The sequence below is a fragment of the Lotus japonicus genome, chromosome 3, assembly GCF_012489685.1.
Source record: "Lotus japonicus ecotype B-129 chromosome 3, LjGifu_v1.2".
NCBI lineage: Eukaryota > Viridiplantae > Streptophyta > Magnoliopsida > Fabales > Fabaceae > Lotus > Lotus japonicus.
Window position 1 is genome coordinate 89,369,235 of NC_080043.1, and position 15,720 is coordinate 89,384,954.

At 33.9% G+C, this 15,720-nt stretch overlaps 2 protein-coding genes across 8 annotated transcripts; both read left to right on the top strand.

The window, feature by feature from the left end:
• Positions 1–740: 740 nt before the first annotated feature.
• On the top strand, positions 741–2,611 carry LOC130747149 (F-box/LRR-repeat protein At1g67190). Of its 2 annotated transcripts, none has more exons than XM_057599995.1 (2): positions 741–1,001; positions 1,244–2,611. In XM_057599995.1, the coding sequence occupies exon 2, from the start codon at positions 1,264–1,266 to the stop codon at positions 2,521–2,523; it is 1,260 nt and encodes a 419-aa protein (XP_057455978.1). In that variant the 5' UTR covers positions 741–1,001; positions 1,244–1,263; the 3' UTR covers positions 2,524–2,611. The 2 variants fall into 2 exon arrangements, with proteins under 2 accessions (XP_057455978.1, XP_057455979.1); XM_057599996.1 differs by having other exon boundaries at positions 1,253–2,611.
• Positions 2,612–7,211: 4,600 nt separating this feature from the next.
• On the top strand, positions 7,212–15,608 carry LOC130747150 (transcription factor TGA9). Of its 6 annotated transcripts, none has more exons than XM_057600002.1 (13): positions 7,212–7,446; positions 7,551–7,703; positions 7,949–8,037; positions 8,402–8,469; positions 8,809–9,075; positions 9,992–10,036; positions 10,194–10,253; positions 10,557–10,634; positions 10,811–10,856; positions 11,854–12,125; positions 12,362–12,583; positions 14,714–14,865; positions 15,300–15,608. In XM_057600002.1, the coding sequence occupies exons 2-13, from the start codon at positions 7,594–7,596 to the stop codon at positions 15,385–15,387; spliced, it is 1,497 nt and encodes a 498-aa protein (XP_057455985.1). In that variant the 5' UTR covers positions 7,212–7,446; positions 7,551–7,593; the 3' UTR covers positions 15,388–15,608. The 6 variants fall into 6 exon arrangements, with proteins under 6 accessions (XP_057455985.1, XP_057455984.1, XP_057455983.1 ...); XM_057600001.1 differs by having other exon boundaries at positions 7,214–7,446; positions 8,390–8,469; XM_057600000.1 differs by having other exon boundaries at positions 7,215–7,446; positions 8,402–8,511.
• The last annotated feature ends 112 nt before the right edge of the window (positions 15,609–15,720 follow it).

Sequence of the window (15,720 nt, forward strand, 5' to 3'; positions counted from 1 at the left end):
GTCACTGTCACAACTTCTCACATGTATGTTTTTTTTTAATCACATTGTATCTTTTTTTTACATCGGAAAAGTAAAAAAAAAAAACACTATAAGACTAACGAGTCTTTAGCCAAAATGGGTACAAGCTGCTGAGAAGGACTCTCAAGACAAGTCAGGGGTATTGCAGTCGAATTCCAAGACCCGCAAGACAATCCACGGCTTCATTTGCCTTTCTAGGCACATGAAGAAGGTCGATACTCCAATCACGCTTCAAGAGGAGCTTGAGATCCAGAAAATCATATGCGAAGATATGGAACTAGTACTTATCCTCGGCCTAGACTTCAACAATATCCAAACAATCCACCTCACAGGTGGCTCTCCGAACATTGGCATCCCACAACAAGCTCAACCAATGCTCCAGAGCCCCAATTTTTGGCCGAAGTGAATCCTCTCCTCTGCAACCTACGTAAAACCCCGACACCCAAATATGAAGGTCACAAGTAACATTTACCTAATTCTCTAAAATTAAGAAAAATAATTATTAGTAATAAATTTGTAAAAAAAGTTATTGACTTCCCTAGATTACTCATAAATTTCTCTCTCAAAATTAATTTTTTAAAAATTAAACTATCTCTTTTATATTAAATATGAGGTAAATATGAGAACAATAATAATTAATGCATAAATATTGTAAAGGGTGTATATGATGAAAAAAAATTGAAAAACTGACTTATACTAATATAGAACTGAGGGATTACAATCTTAAGTCTCAACATATCCGAAAATGTGTTTCCATTCCCCAAAACAAACGCCCCCTTAGAGGTAAAGCCAATTAGCCAAAACGCGCGTTTGCGTTGTTGGTTTGATACTTGTTGGGGTTTCACATTCCCAGAAAGTGATTCTGTTCACATGTGATTCTCTTGAATCACTTCACTTCGGATCTCTCTCCTCTTTTCATCTCAATCAAACAAACAAACAAACATCCTCGTCCTTCATTCATTCCTTCTCTTTCGATTATCCAGGTAACCAATCTTTCTTCCCAATCTCGTACATGCCATTCGTAGGTTACCATTTTCCAATCAATTATCATTCTTGTTATTATTAATTTTTAATTAATTCTCTGATCCTTAATTTTGATTAACCTATTCCCATTTTTAATCAAATTCATCCACTGAGTAGACAAATTGATGGAACAAGAATCTTAGGTATTTGAATTTCGTTGTTGATTGTTGAATGTTGATGAATACTGTACTTGTGTGGCTAGGGTTTCCAGATTGTAACACCATGGACCAGCTTCCTGTTGAAGTGATTGGGAACATACTGTCCCACCTGAGCGCTGCGCGAGACGTGGTCGTAGCCTCTGCAACATGCAGGAAATGGCGCCTGGCGTGCTGCAAGCACCTCAACACGCTCTCCTTCAGCTCGGTTGATTGGCCTGTTTACCGCGATTTGACGACGACCCGCCTCGAGATTTTGATCACAGAGACCATTTTTCAGACCTCAGGGTTGCAGTCCCTCTCCATTTTGATGGATGATGTGGATGCATTCTCGGCTTCAACTGTTATTGCTTGGCTCATGTACACCAGGGAGTCTCTGAGGCAATTGTTCTATAATGTGAGGACCACGCCTAATGTTAACATTCTCGAAATATGTGGCAGGCACAAGCTGGAAATACTTGATCTGGCTCATAATACTATTACGGGGGTTGAGCCTATTTATCAGAGGTTCCCTTGTTTGAAATCTCTTTCATTGAGTTATGTCTGTATATCTGCTTTGGATCTTAATCTTTTGTTGTCTGCATGTCCCAAGATTGAAGCTTTGGAACTTGTCAATCCAGAGATTGCAATGTCCGATGCTATGGCAACTATTGAACTGAGTAGCTCGACGCTGAAGAGTGTGTATTTTGAAGCAATCAGTATGGACAAGATTATATTGGAGGCTGATGGGATTGAGAGCTTGCACTTGAAAGATTGCGCACTTGAGATTTTCGAACTCATTAGCAAGGGGACCTTGAAGCATTTTAGGATTGACGATGTTAGTGTTATACATCTTGATATTGGTGACACAGTTGAGAATCTTGAGAGTGTGGATATCAGCAACTTCACAATGATATGGCCAAAATTTTACCAGATGATTTCGAGGTCATCAAACTTGAAGAAGTTCAGGCTTTGGGATGTGATGTTTGACGACGAGGATGAGGTTGTAGATTTAGAAACAATTGCCAGTTGCTTTCCACACCTGAACCATTTATCTCTGAGTTATGATGTGAGATACGGAGTGGTTCACTATGGTTTACTAGGCGCTGCCTATCTGGAAAATGTTGTTATCTTGGAGCTTGGGTGGAATGTGCTCAATGATCTTTTCTCCCACTGGGTTGAGGGGCTGCTTAAGCGATGCCCCAATCTCAAGAAGTTGGTCATTCATGGGGAGGTTTCCGAGGCCAAGTCTGATGAAGAATGCAAAATATTTGCGAATTTCACCAGGTCCATGATTCAGCTGATGAGAAGATACACACATGTAGATCCACATTTTAATTTTGAATAGAATTCTTCTAAATGCCTTGTTAAGTCCGATTGTTTTAGCAGTATGCACATTTGCAGGTAACTTACAGAATTCAAGAGTTTAAACACAACTTTTTACTTATTGGTTCGAGTCTTTATTTAAAATTTGCGTGATTGACCGACAATGATAGATCATAAGCATAGCAGATATTCAGGACTTCGATACCTGGTTGCAAGCAGAAAAGTCATCAACTAATCTGAAAATATTATGTTTTCAGATGTGTTCTGGAATCTTAATGTTAGAATTAAGACCAATAAATAAATACCACTGCAACGGGGAAGATAGTTGTTACATGAATGGTAGCATTCAAGAGGCTTTCAAGGGTATATTGTTAGAAATATTTTTCTCAGGAGTTTCATGTTTTTTTGTTTCTCTTCTATTTTAAGATGTGAATTGATCAAATTGTGCCTGTTTTGATGACCCACAAGGCACAAACTTACTTTTGGCTTCTCATTATATATTGGCACTCCATTAAGACAAACTTAGACGTAGCCTTGCTTGGACCTGTTCATCTCACATTTTACCGTTTCTCTTTCTCTCTCTCTCTCTCTCTTTGGGGAGAGGGGGGGCGGATTTGTTCCTGACTCTTTGAGAAGTGAAAATTTACTCTTTCTATTCATTGGCCATGTTATGGCTGTATTTCCTTCTCTTGTGTGCTTTGTGCATTTCTCTGCAGCATCATTGACAGTTATGTTGTTAGGAATCCAATTGCAAGGTATGAGACTTGAGTCCCACATTGGAAGTGTGAGATTCTAATGTGGGGTTTATAAGGCCTTTGGCTCTCCATTCTCCAACTACAACTGCTACCTTTTGTGGTGTGGTTCTCCTAAGGTTCTTATCATATGCGTTGGTGTGTGCTGTATTACCATGATTTCCGCTTCCAAGTGCATGGAGAGATCTGGATACTCTCCTTGCACCTTTTAGTGTTTATGCTCTTGGTTTTCCATTTTTTTGTGGTTGTTGATTTGTTTATTTGGACTTGTCCGCACTTTCTACGATAGTGGCTACAGTCATTCATACCTTGAAAAGCTTGTTAGAGTCGATGTTTGGCATGTTTTACACTGACTAATGGGTTGTTTAACTCTTTACTGAGATGAATTATGGTTATTTTATGTAAAAATATCTTTCAATTTACGTGGCCAGCTACATGATGGTTGCTCCTGAGCCAACTTGCACTATAAATACCTGTTTGGCTGTTTCAGTATACTACTGTCTAGAGGAACACAAAACATGTTATGGTGTAGATTTTCAAAGTAGCATTACTCTTTTTCAAATACCCCTGGATTAAAATATCAAAAAGCTACTGCATTGATTATACAGTAACAACTTGAATCCGAAGGTCATGCAGCTTCTGGAGAATAGCATTGGAAGTGTTGTATGTTATTTTATCAGTAAGGATGATCTTGAAGTTTGCTCGTGTTAATTGAAAGAAAGTCCATTTTAGATATCTTAATGGTGCAAACTCCACGACAGCTTGATGCATTTCCTTTTATGAAACTAAGCTTGGTGAAAGTTTGAACAAAGGTAGTTGTCAAGACAAAAGTCTTCAATCAATGGACTGAAGATTTGCATATTATCAATGTACATATTACTACAATTGTGGTTTTTGACAGAAGATTAGCATTTCTTTTGCAATTCCATGTTTAATTCTCAAAGTATAGGTTTTAAACTATTGTGACAAATATGGCTCATGCAGTCATGGGAAGTGAGATGTATTTAAGACAGAAAATTACAAAATTAAAATTTTGGAATATTAAAGGAACAAATTTTATGAACTTATTATTTATTACATACTAACAATTGATTGTATGTAAAAAACAAAAGCAATTGTTTACCCGCTGCTAGGAATTCTAGGTTAGTAAGAAAGCGCCAACAAGGAAATTGCAGAATGGTTCCCTGAGGACCTTGCTGCCTGGCAAAGCAGCCATCACAGTTTGATCTATGAGTAAGAAGATATGGGCCACCAGGATTCCAAAGTTTCTACTCAGTTTGTTGGTCCATTGTTGGATCTAGTGTTGGGGGGCTTTTATCAAGTCTAGTTATGCCATTTCTGTTGAACATGTTCATATTTTTGATAAATTGTATCCTAAACTAGTTTTGTCACTGTTCATGGATGCTTTTGCTTATCAAGTAATGACTTCATATTTGAACATAATTAATTCTAGAACCAATTACCAGATTGTGGAGCTCAAAGAACTACGGCTCAAGATATTGATTTGCCAGATTCGTGGAACTATATCTGGTTCACAAAAAACATGTTCATGTGAAGAACATATGTTGTAAGGTATATTGGGAACAATGGTACACATACACTTAAAATGCATGTTGTCACCTAATTCTTGAGTTTATTTTTTAGCCAAACCACTTATTTTAAGACCAATCATTGGCATCATAAAGGAATAATTGGTAGTAGGAGGCATATTACCTATAAAAGGTATTAGATAACTAGATAAGCACAAGATTTTACATTTGATTTTACCTCCTATGGGTTAGATCGGATACACTGCCTTAAACGTCCTCCATTTTGTCTCTTTTTAGTCTGTTCTGTCTGCTCTTTATCAGTATATAATGTTGGTCCTGCACTTATATCTAACAAATGAAATTGTTGAAATGTTAAGCTTATGTCCTGCCTACTCTAAATTTTGAAGAAAAAAAAACTCATCACGCCTTTACTTTTCTACTGCAATACATGTTTGGATCTGCCTATCTTTCAATAGAATTAGATTTAAAATTTAAAAACTACTCATAGAAGTTTATCCCTAAAATTATTACGGATTTATAATCAATTTAAGAAAGATTTCAAAAAATGCACGTACCACATGTTTGGATCAACGTTTGTCACAACTTATTTTGGTAAAATAAATTATAATAAAAAGTGAAGTGATTTATGTTTGAATACATTTATACATCGCAAGGGAAGTCTGAAAGAGAAATAACCTGACTTTGGGAAACTCTTGATGCATTACCATAACTTTCTATGCGATTTTTTTAAATGGTATTGTGAAATTTAATTGTAAAATTCTATAATTGATTATGTTAAACGGAGATGGTATTATCTCTGACTTCTACCATAATGGATTTTGAATCTGAAATTAATTGTACAAGATGACTTCCAAACATCAATATTTTCACCTAGAATTGATTTTATTATACGATAACAAATTCCAGTTTCCCGACGGAAACCAAACACATTTGTAATATATAATACTATAATCTCTAAAAGATGAGTTGTTAAGCCTACTCTTAGGAGAGCATTTAAGAGTTAAGCCCAAACTACATGTAATGATGAATTTAAGATACTAATCAACAAAAAAAAGAAATTAAGTTGCAAGCATGTTCATGATTGTCCTGTGTACCATATTGCTCTGCAAACACATGACATGAAATATTAACATGGCATGGTTTTAGGTGATGACAGTGAATGGATGTTGACCTATCAACGAAGGGGATAATACCAAACAAATCCATCTGAGAGTTGTGATTATATACACAAAGTGGGTGTGCTTGTGGGAATTATTTTAATGATTTGGTTGAAATGGTATTAGCACAAGTGTTTATCATATGTGTAAAAGAACTCTCTTTCATATATAGCCTCTTCTAGTCTTAACAAAAGTGAAATCCATCCATATCACCTCTGAGGTATAAAACGGATCAAGAAAAGTCACCTTTAGAGCATTCTCTTTTTGGTCCCCATTTTTTTGCCATCTTTAACAGAAAGTAAAAGTAAAAAAGAAAGAAAAACTTGTCTCATCTTGATCTTGTACTGAATTCAATTTCATTTTGTTGCTATATAAAACCAAATAAATATTTGACCTTTTCCTATTGAGTACATTCAGCTCTGTAGAAGAAGCCATAAGGGAGCCAATAAGAAAACACAGACGGTTAGAGGAGAGAGAGAGTGGAGTAGGAGTCAGTGATTCTAGTGATTTCCTGCAGAGGATCCCAACCCCTCCAATTATATTAATTTCATTGGTTTTTATCTTATTTTTAATTTTATTTCTACCCTCTCTTCAAAGTTGAACCCCACAAACTCAAAGAGATAAGTATGTTTGAATAAATTTATTTTACCACAAAATCAATTCTGATATTAATTCTGATATTAAGAAGTTACTACAAGAAGCTCTGCTAGTCTGTTCATTTCGAATCGAAGATCGGTCGTAAGACGCATATTATAAGAAATTTCTCTCCATAATTAATTCTCAAGATATATTATGACACTCATAATAAGTTTTTCACTAGAGTTAATTTAGGTTTAAAAATCAACTGCAAAAGAATTTCTAAAACACATTAAGTATGTATAGATCAACGTCGTCACATTTGCTTTTGGAAAGAATTGATTTTGGTCAAATTTATTATGGTAAAAGTGAAGTTGATTTTTATAGTGTAGTGTTGTGAAGTCCAAATATGGAATCTCATAATTGATTATGTTCACTCCATAAAGTACTCACTCTAGCTTCTCGGAAAAATTGATTTAATTGAAATCAATTATCTAAGTCGATTGTCAAACATCTATAACTATCTAAAAGTGATTCTCATCAATAAGAATCTCAAGTGGAATGAGACAAGTTTGTTAATTGCTAGTACAAGATTTGAGAGTACCACAGAGTGAGTTTCTCAATCTGAAGTATTTACAACTAAGGACATTGATAAAGCAAGCCAAACACACCTATCAATCAGGTTTCTTACTAGAGAAGGAGGCAAAGAAAGATAGTGACACCCTATAAAATCTAAAGTTTTGCAAAGAGGAACTTGTATGAGAAAAAGGCCGGACCCTCTTGTGGCAACTTATATATTACTTTGAAAACACAGCTTTGATCTTTCTCTGCTGTGTGAACTTTTCCACATACCTATTTGTCCTTAGAATTTCCAAATAAAACAGTGGTGAAGACAAGGGATTCTAAATAGGTGTGTATATATATATGGACACACACACACAAGCAATTTTAATATTCTTATGGTAATCAAGTTTTGTTTGTGAGTTGAGTTTCTGGCAAATGAGAACCTTTCAGTTTTAGCTACAGGGGAAGAAGAGAATGGTCTGAATAGTCTTGCATGGCGAGCCAAACAATCGGAGAAACCGGTTTGTCTGAGTCAGGGCCTTCAACTCACCATGTTCCTTATGGAGTTCTTCATGGGATAACTACCTCTGCATCAGGATTAATGTATTCTTCAACTATTTCTCCATCTCATAGCTTTTAACTTGAAAAATTATTAATTCTAAAGCCAGACTCAATTATAAATAGAAGTTTCTTCGAGTTGATTATGATGAAAAAGAAGTTGATCTAGTAATTGAATTCCTAAGAAGGAATTGATATATGGATGTTTCTTCATTTTTATAAATTTGCTTCTTAATTTCCATTCCACATAATATATATCTGACTTGGATTTTGATGTTTTTTTTCTTTAGTAATCAAGGGGAAGCTTTTGATTTTGGAGAGCTTGAAGAGGCAATTGTTCTCCAAGGATTTAAGATTAGAAATGATGAAGCCAAAGCAAGTAAGTTCTTTTCCATTTCCATGGCTTTAACTTTTTCTGACATTAGATAAGCATAACTAACTCTTCTCAAAAAGGTAGAGAAAGGAAAGAGTGAAGTTTGAATATGTCTAAAGTGCTGAGTGGGGGGAGTTACCATTTTAGGTACCATAATGATTCTAAGGCAATACACTTAGATGGCATGGGGTTACAATCTTGGAAACATGATGACTTTCCCTTGCATGATTTTGCTGACTCCATGGATGTTGAAAAAGGAGGATTAGGTTCCTTCCACCTTTTGATATAATTGTGAATCATAAAGCCTTTAAATTTTTGTGATCTTCTGAGATTTTCCATTTTGTGATTGTTGTTACAGCTTTGTTCACAGGCAGGCCTGCAGCTACACTGGAAATGTTCCCTTCATGGCCAATGAGATTCCAACAAACAACACCAAGAGTAGTAGCCTCTCTCAGTTCTCCATCTTTGACCAATCCATATGTAAAGATTCTTAGAACTTAGCAATATCACTAGTTCAATCAAATTCCAATCCCTTTTTCTACCTTCCATTTTGATAAGGATATATATGAATTTTCCCAATTCAAAACTTCATTTTCAAAAACTGTAGATGAGTTTATTGCATGTGTGGGCCAACTTCTCTTTACTCAGAATCAATTCTGAAACATGAAATCTATAACAGAAGCTTCTACCTAGAGTTGATTCTGTATTTATAATTAATTGTATAAGGATTTTCAAACAGCCACTAAATCAAAGAATTTGGTGGGTTTTCAAACACAGGGAAGTTCAAAGTCAGGAGGGGAAAGCACTGAATCAGGATCAGGAATGAACACTCTTTCAACCAAAACTGAGCTTCAGTTTGAAACAGACTCTCCTACAAGTATAAAGGCATCTTCTTCAGACCATCATCATGCTTTTGATCAGCATCACCTGCAGCTTCAACAGCAAAAACAACACCAACTTCAACATGAGAAGACTACTGATCATGATGCCTCAAAAGCTGACCCACCACAGAATCAACCAGCAGCAAAATCAGCTCAGGAAAAGGTGTTCTTAAACAAACATTTTTTTTCTACTGTTAATCTCTAAATTCTATCTTTTCCTTCCATTTCACATTAATAAGCGGTGAGTTAGTGCATATTTAGATACAAAGTATAAAATAACGATAAAACAAAATTTAGTGTGGACAGAAATAATTTCTCTTATCTTTTAACTTTTACAACTGTTTATTGTGATATTTAATATTTTACAATGTATCCAATCATGTTTCTAGTCTCTTTCATGCAATCATCACTGTTTTGGACCTTTTGGTTGGTTTTCTTTCTCTGTCCCTCTCCCTTCAGTGAACCTCTGCACTAAAGAACTGCACCGATCCCAACAGTTCTCAGAAAATCAAGAGAACACAGAGTTTTTCCTGATTCATGAAGGATTTTCTGATGAATCTCTGACATGAAAATAAATTGGGGAGGAGAGAGAGAGAGAGTATGATGAACGTGACAAAGTGACAAACATAAGTGAGAATCTTTTCAGTCCTTATCATAGTTTTCCTTTTTAACAGCTAAAAACCAGCCCCACTTCACTGAATCCCCTTAACATACTGAAAAATTCTGTTTTTCTTCCCATTTAACTCTGGAGTACTTAGAAATTAGAAATCTAAATACCAACAATACACACTCCAAAACAATGGTGGATAATGATGCTTTTTGCTACCCATATCATCTTGATCATTTCATGCTTCCTCAAGAAAAAGGGCCTCTGGATTCAGAAATGCTAATTCACAAAAATTCTGTGAGCACTTTAATATGAGTAACATTGAACATTGTTCTTCTTTTAATCTTTTTCTTTCCTCATTATGCTGGTTTTCTAGTTCCTTATTTAACACTGAGCTTGAGTAATTTAAATATTCGAGTTTCCAATATGAATTAACTCCTCTTTTTTGTTTTTGGGGTTTTATTTATTGCAGAGGAAAGGAGCAGGTTCAACATCAGAAAAGCCACTTGATGCAAAGGTTTTGATTGTTGAATGTCACACACACTGACACACACACATTTATTTATAATGTGCAATTGTGCATTATATGTTGTATTCCAAGTTATATTTATACTTTTATTTTTATGTATTCATGTGTGGTAATTCAATTTTTTTCTTGTTTGGTTTGGGTTCAGACACTAAGGCGTTTAGCTCAAAACAGAGAAGCTGCAAAGAAAAGCCGTCTCAGAAAAAAGGTGTGTCTCATATAATTACATATACAATTTTTTGATTACAAAGAGTGAAAAGTTGGCCTCAATGCTTGGATACACGATAGAAAATTACATTGAAGCCGAAAATCATAATGGATAAGAAAACATTTTTCTTAATTTTTGCATATGACCATCACGATTGTTCTATACAATTAATTCTGAAGTTGCAATTAGTTCTTATAGGAGCTTCTAGCTTCTAAATGTCAGAACTGATTCAGATAAAAAAATAAGTAGATACATGTTGTATTTGTGTTGATCATTAATTATCCTTCACTACATTGCAAACAGGCTTATGTGCAGCAGCTAGAGTCAAGTAGGTTAAAACTCTCCCACCTTGAACAAGACCTTCAAAGATTGCGCTCCCAGGTATATAGTCTCACACACAATACTCTAGACTATTGAATTATTATAAAATATGTAGGTGAAAAAATAATATTTAATGAATGTTATCTTGAAATAGTTTATCACACAAAAATAGTGCATAATGTTTGCTTTTTTTTAAAACTTCTAATGATAATTATTTGTGCTGCTTAATTTGACAGGGACTGTTCTTGGGTTGTGGTGTTGCTGGTGGCAATTTAAGCTCTGGTGAGTTTAGCCCTTTTTCTTCTTTTGTTCTTTTGTTGCTTTTCCAAATGCAATTTTTTTCTAGTAAAAGATAGAAGGGAAGCATGGAAAAATTTGGCATCATATGAATACCGGAAAGTTTTGGGAAATTTTTTACTCTTTTTTATACTTTAGAAATTAAGGGAGCAAGAAACAAGGAAATAAGTCGTCGGTGAGTACTTGCTATACACGCAACTTTTTTATGCAGGTTGAATATGTTAATTAAAAATAAAACCAAAAGATTAAAGTCAAATTTTTATTTTGAGTTTGAAAAGTAAAACCCTATGCCAAAAAATAATCTAGAATCAGATATATAGAAGTCTTGGAATTTGACTAATGGTTATGGCCTAATTCGCGTTTGAATCCTTGTAATAAAATAAGCTAGTAAAAAAAGACCATTATTCAAATAATTAAGCTCATCATGGTAATATATTAAAATGTAATATTGTTACAAAAAAAATATTAAAATGTAGTAATATAGAAAACGTGCGGTCCTTTCTACTTTTAGTTAACACATTGGGATTAAAAAGATAAAGTTGTATGACAAAAAGTGCTAGTGTCCTAACAAAATGACGTTTGGAATGAAAATTAAAAAATAAAGCATATTAAATTAAGGTTTATCCATTGATTTTGTCCATCTGAGGACTGAAATGAAATGGTGCTAGGTCAGTTTCATTACGGGATATTTATACTGGTGCATCCAACCCATTACTTTTTAATAATATTAAAAATATATACGATATCGTAATAAGAAAAAAATTGCGATTTGTAACCATAATTGAGGCCACAATTAATATAAAAAAAATTGTGTTCTCGCAATGGATGCCACAACCGTACTTGTGATCACATAACCCCACTTTTGTATATAAACAATTACTTGATATAACCAAGATCAAAACCACAATTTAAATTCTATTTGTGATTTAGCATTATTAGTTAGCAAGTAGTAATTAACAAGTGAATCATTGTTTTGTTGTAGGAGCTGCAATGTTTGACATGGAGTACGCTAGGTGGTTAGAAGATGATCACCAGCACATGGCGGAGCTCCGTACGGGGCTGCAGGCGCCGTTGTCCGACAACGAACTCAGAGTCATTGTGGATGGGTATCTGTATCACTATGATGAGCTTTTCCGGTTGAAGGGGGTGGCTGCAAAATCAGATGTTTTTCACCTCATTAATGGCATGTGGACTTCCCCAACTGAGCGATGCTTCCTCTGGATAGGTGGTTTTAGACCCTCAGAGCTCATCACAGTATGTATTATCTATATATTCTTTTAGTATAATATTATCTGCCGTAAACTAAGAAAAATCTGGTTCACAAATTAACAATAATTCTCTTGGAAATCAAGTATATGTTATATTTGTTTGAAATGAATTAAGTATATATTATAAACCATGTTTAAATTGTTAGATAAATCCACTAATTTTAAACTAATCACATATTTTTATAATTATCTAACTCATACATATCTTTCATTAATTATTAGATGTTGATACAACAATTGGAGCCTTTGGCAGAGCAGCAAATAGTGGGCATATATGGTCTGAGGCATTCATCACAACAAGCAGAAGAAGCTCTCTCACAGGGCCTCGAACAACTCCGCCATTTTCTCATTGACACGATCGCAGGTGCTCCTGTTGTCGACGGTGTGCAACAAATGGTCGTCGCCATGGGCAAGCTTGCCAACCTTGAAGGTTTTGTCCATCAGGTAATCAATTACGTTGTTATATCTATGGTGGATTATGTAAAAACTAATTCACCAATAAATTATATTTTTACATGTTTTTATAATATACTTATTATGCACAAAAATTAATTTACGATTTTTTTCATGATAGGGAAAAGCTTATACGTACTAATGAACAATTTCATATCATATATTGTGCCATGTTTCATATCTAAAGTAACGGGGGCATTTAATTATTAAGCAAAATGTCATATTTTATTGAATTGATTGCTCACATTATGAAATAGGGGAATATTTTTCTTATGTCTTAATGCTAAAGTATTTTTGAGCATTAAATTTGGTGTGGGAGTTGACGTAAAGCCTCATGGTGATGACATCTGTGTCATGATTATTTGTAGCATAATTAATAATTTCTTTATGATATACTCACTCCATTCCTATTTAACTGACATTTTAAGGTTGTTGCACAAGTATTAAGAAATAACAATTAATGTTTTTGTTTTATTAAAGTTACAATCTAACTTCCTATTATACCCATTATCTCTCTTATTAATTCTACCTTTTCAATTTTCCTACCACCAATAAATGAAGGGTACAATTGGTAAAGTATAATTAATGTTCTTTTGAACTTTGTAAAGTGGCAGATAAATAGGAACAAAATTCAGCTAGAACTAGTGTCAGTTACTTAGGAACAGAGGAGTAAATCTAGGGTGTGAAATGTAGCAAGTTTTTGTTTGAAAATGGATTGGTGACCATTCAATTCGGTTCATAGCTTTGTTTTATTCTCTTTTGACTTAAATCATTTAAAGATCTAGTTATGGACCATTCTTTATTAATTATTACAGTACATAATATCCTTACATTTTACATAGTTAAGTGAAAATCGAAAGGAAAAAATAGTGGTGTAAATGAATATTTGTATATCAAATATTGATAATGATATGTGATGCATAATTAGTAATTATAGCTGAAATGTTACTTTCAAATTCTAGGTCATCCTGTTTCTTTTGCTCATTCATCCACTTCATGCATGTTTTGCGCCGCAATTCTGCCTTGTCTTATACTAGAAAGTAGAATATTCTTAGCTTAATTTAACTTGAGATAATTCACTTTTTTTGAGTTTTTTCCCAGTATATGGCTAAAATGTAAAAAAGCCAAAGCTTGAAAAGTACTTCTTTTAAATAATCCCTACACGTACGCTTGCCAAATGACAAATTAAATATTATATATCTATCTTTGGTTCTTTGATAAGCATTATACTACTACCCTTGTAGACTTCATGCGTGTCACTATTGCATCAAGTTCTTTCAAAGTGATTAAATAAATTAATAATTTCTTGTAAATAACTAGGTTGACTTTATATATCACCTACTACGTTTTTGACACGGTTGTACAATATAATTAGTATACATCTTTAATTATCAAATCGTTAATTTTAGGGTACTTTAGTTTATTACTTAGCAAGGTGCATGCATATATGTGTTTGACAAAACATTGAGTGCCAGCCATTTGATGTGTTTTGTCCATCTTAAAATGTTTAAATCACAAGTTGGTTTTAGACAATGATGCCTGGAATAGACCCCCACAAAAAATGAAAACAGTGATGGCTTGTTGTTTAATTAAGCATAAACCTCAAGTAGACTTTTAGTTATTAAAAATTTTAAACTAGATTTTCATATTGTTTCTTTAAATTAAATTCAAGTGCTATATAAATATGAGCAATTTTATTATTAGACCATGTTAAAATCAATCCATGCACTCATAAACTATGTACCAATTATTTACAATATGTTTCTTATATGCTGAAATTAATTTGTAGAAAAACCATTTTATTTTATGAATTAATTTTTTCTTGATTAACGATAGGGAAAGTCATAAAAGATGATATATTTATGTAAAATAAGTCTAGTTCATAGATAAGACAACCTCATAAGTTTCAACCCTATTGATAGCATGTTGCTCTTGTCTATATGTGCTCCTAGCTAGATAAGGGGACCCATCTCATATGGTAGTTGGGGTTTGAAAATTGTTTGATTCCACTTTTTATATTAATTACTTGACTGATTATTCATTAAAATATACTCTCAGCTCCCTTTGACTACTTGATTAATTGTTTTGATTAAAATTGTTTGTTTGTGAATTGAATTGAAGGCTGATAATTTGAGGCAACAGAGTATTCACCAATTATGTAGATTACTGACAATTCGTCAAGCAGCAAGGTGTTTTGTTGTGATTGGAGAGTATTATGGTCGTCTTCGAGCTCTTAGTTCTCTCTGGGCATCAAGACCACGAGATCACCAGCAGTAAGCAGATCTAACACCATATACTAAGAAATTAAATACATTATTTTAATTTCAACATCTGAAATCTGTAACACTTCATCAATTGGTCAAAAGGATTAATTAATCCTTCTAAATGGGTTAAATACCTAGTTTTGCATTTCATCCTTTAAGTAAGTAGTCGGAGATTCAATTCTCATTTTTATGAATGAATTTTTTTTTATTAATCAGTCCTCTATCACATAGTCACTGATTGTGGGACAAATGATTCACGGGCTAATAATGACTGTGAGATAACCTTGATTAAGAAAAAAATAGTCAAAATGAGTTTTTTCTTCTTCTTAACTTTACCACGTTTATTCAAGTTTCAACAACAAATCTTGTGTATCTCAAACTTCAAAATCTGCTTCATTGAAATGTGATACCCTAATTTTTTTAATTATATTTTTGTTCAACAGGACTTTGATCAGCGATGATAACTCATGCCAAACAACCACGGAATTGCAAATGGTTCAATCTCACCAGGGTCATTTCTCTAATTTCTGAAGGATGTATATGTAATTGACACTAGTTATATGTTAGCATGAAAGAGTGGATGTATCTTTGGGGCTGCTTTAGATGGAAAGAGTGTCAGCATCATCAAGAATATATATTAATTTATTTTTCTTTTCTCTTTTTTATTTTAAATCCTCCACCCCTTTCGTGTAGACGTTTTATTGTAAATGGAATTCAAGTTTAATGTGAATGATGAGGAATTGAAGCTTCTACTTGAGTTTAAAGTTTAAACTAATAAAAAGGACAATGCTTTTTAGGTCGTATTGAATTGGCATTGAGCATCCTGATATTTGATTATTAAGATTTTCCAGTAGCTTCCAATGG

Bases quoted from the DNA above. Each gene is read 5' to 3' on its own strand.
- LOC130747149 (XM_057599995.1), top strand. From the start codon at position 1,264: ATGGACCAGCTTCCTGTTGAAGTGATTGGGAACATACTGTCCCACCTG.
- LOC130747150 (XM_057599997.1), top strand. From the start codon at position 7,594: ATGGCGAGCCAAACAATCGGAGAAACCGGTTTGTCTGAGTCAGGGCCT. The intron at 10,635-10,810 runs GTATATAGTCTC...TTAATTTGACAG, and splicing joins TTCAAAGATTGCGCTCCCAG to GGACTGTTCTTGGGTTGTGG. The intron at 12,126-12,361 runs GTATGTATTATC...ATTAATTATTAG, and splicing joins GACCCTCAGAGCTCATCACA to ATGTTGATACAACAATTGGA.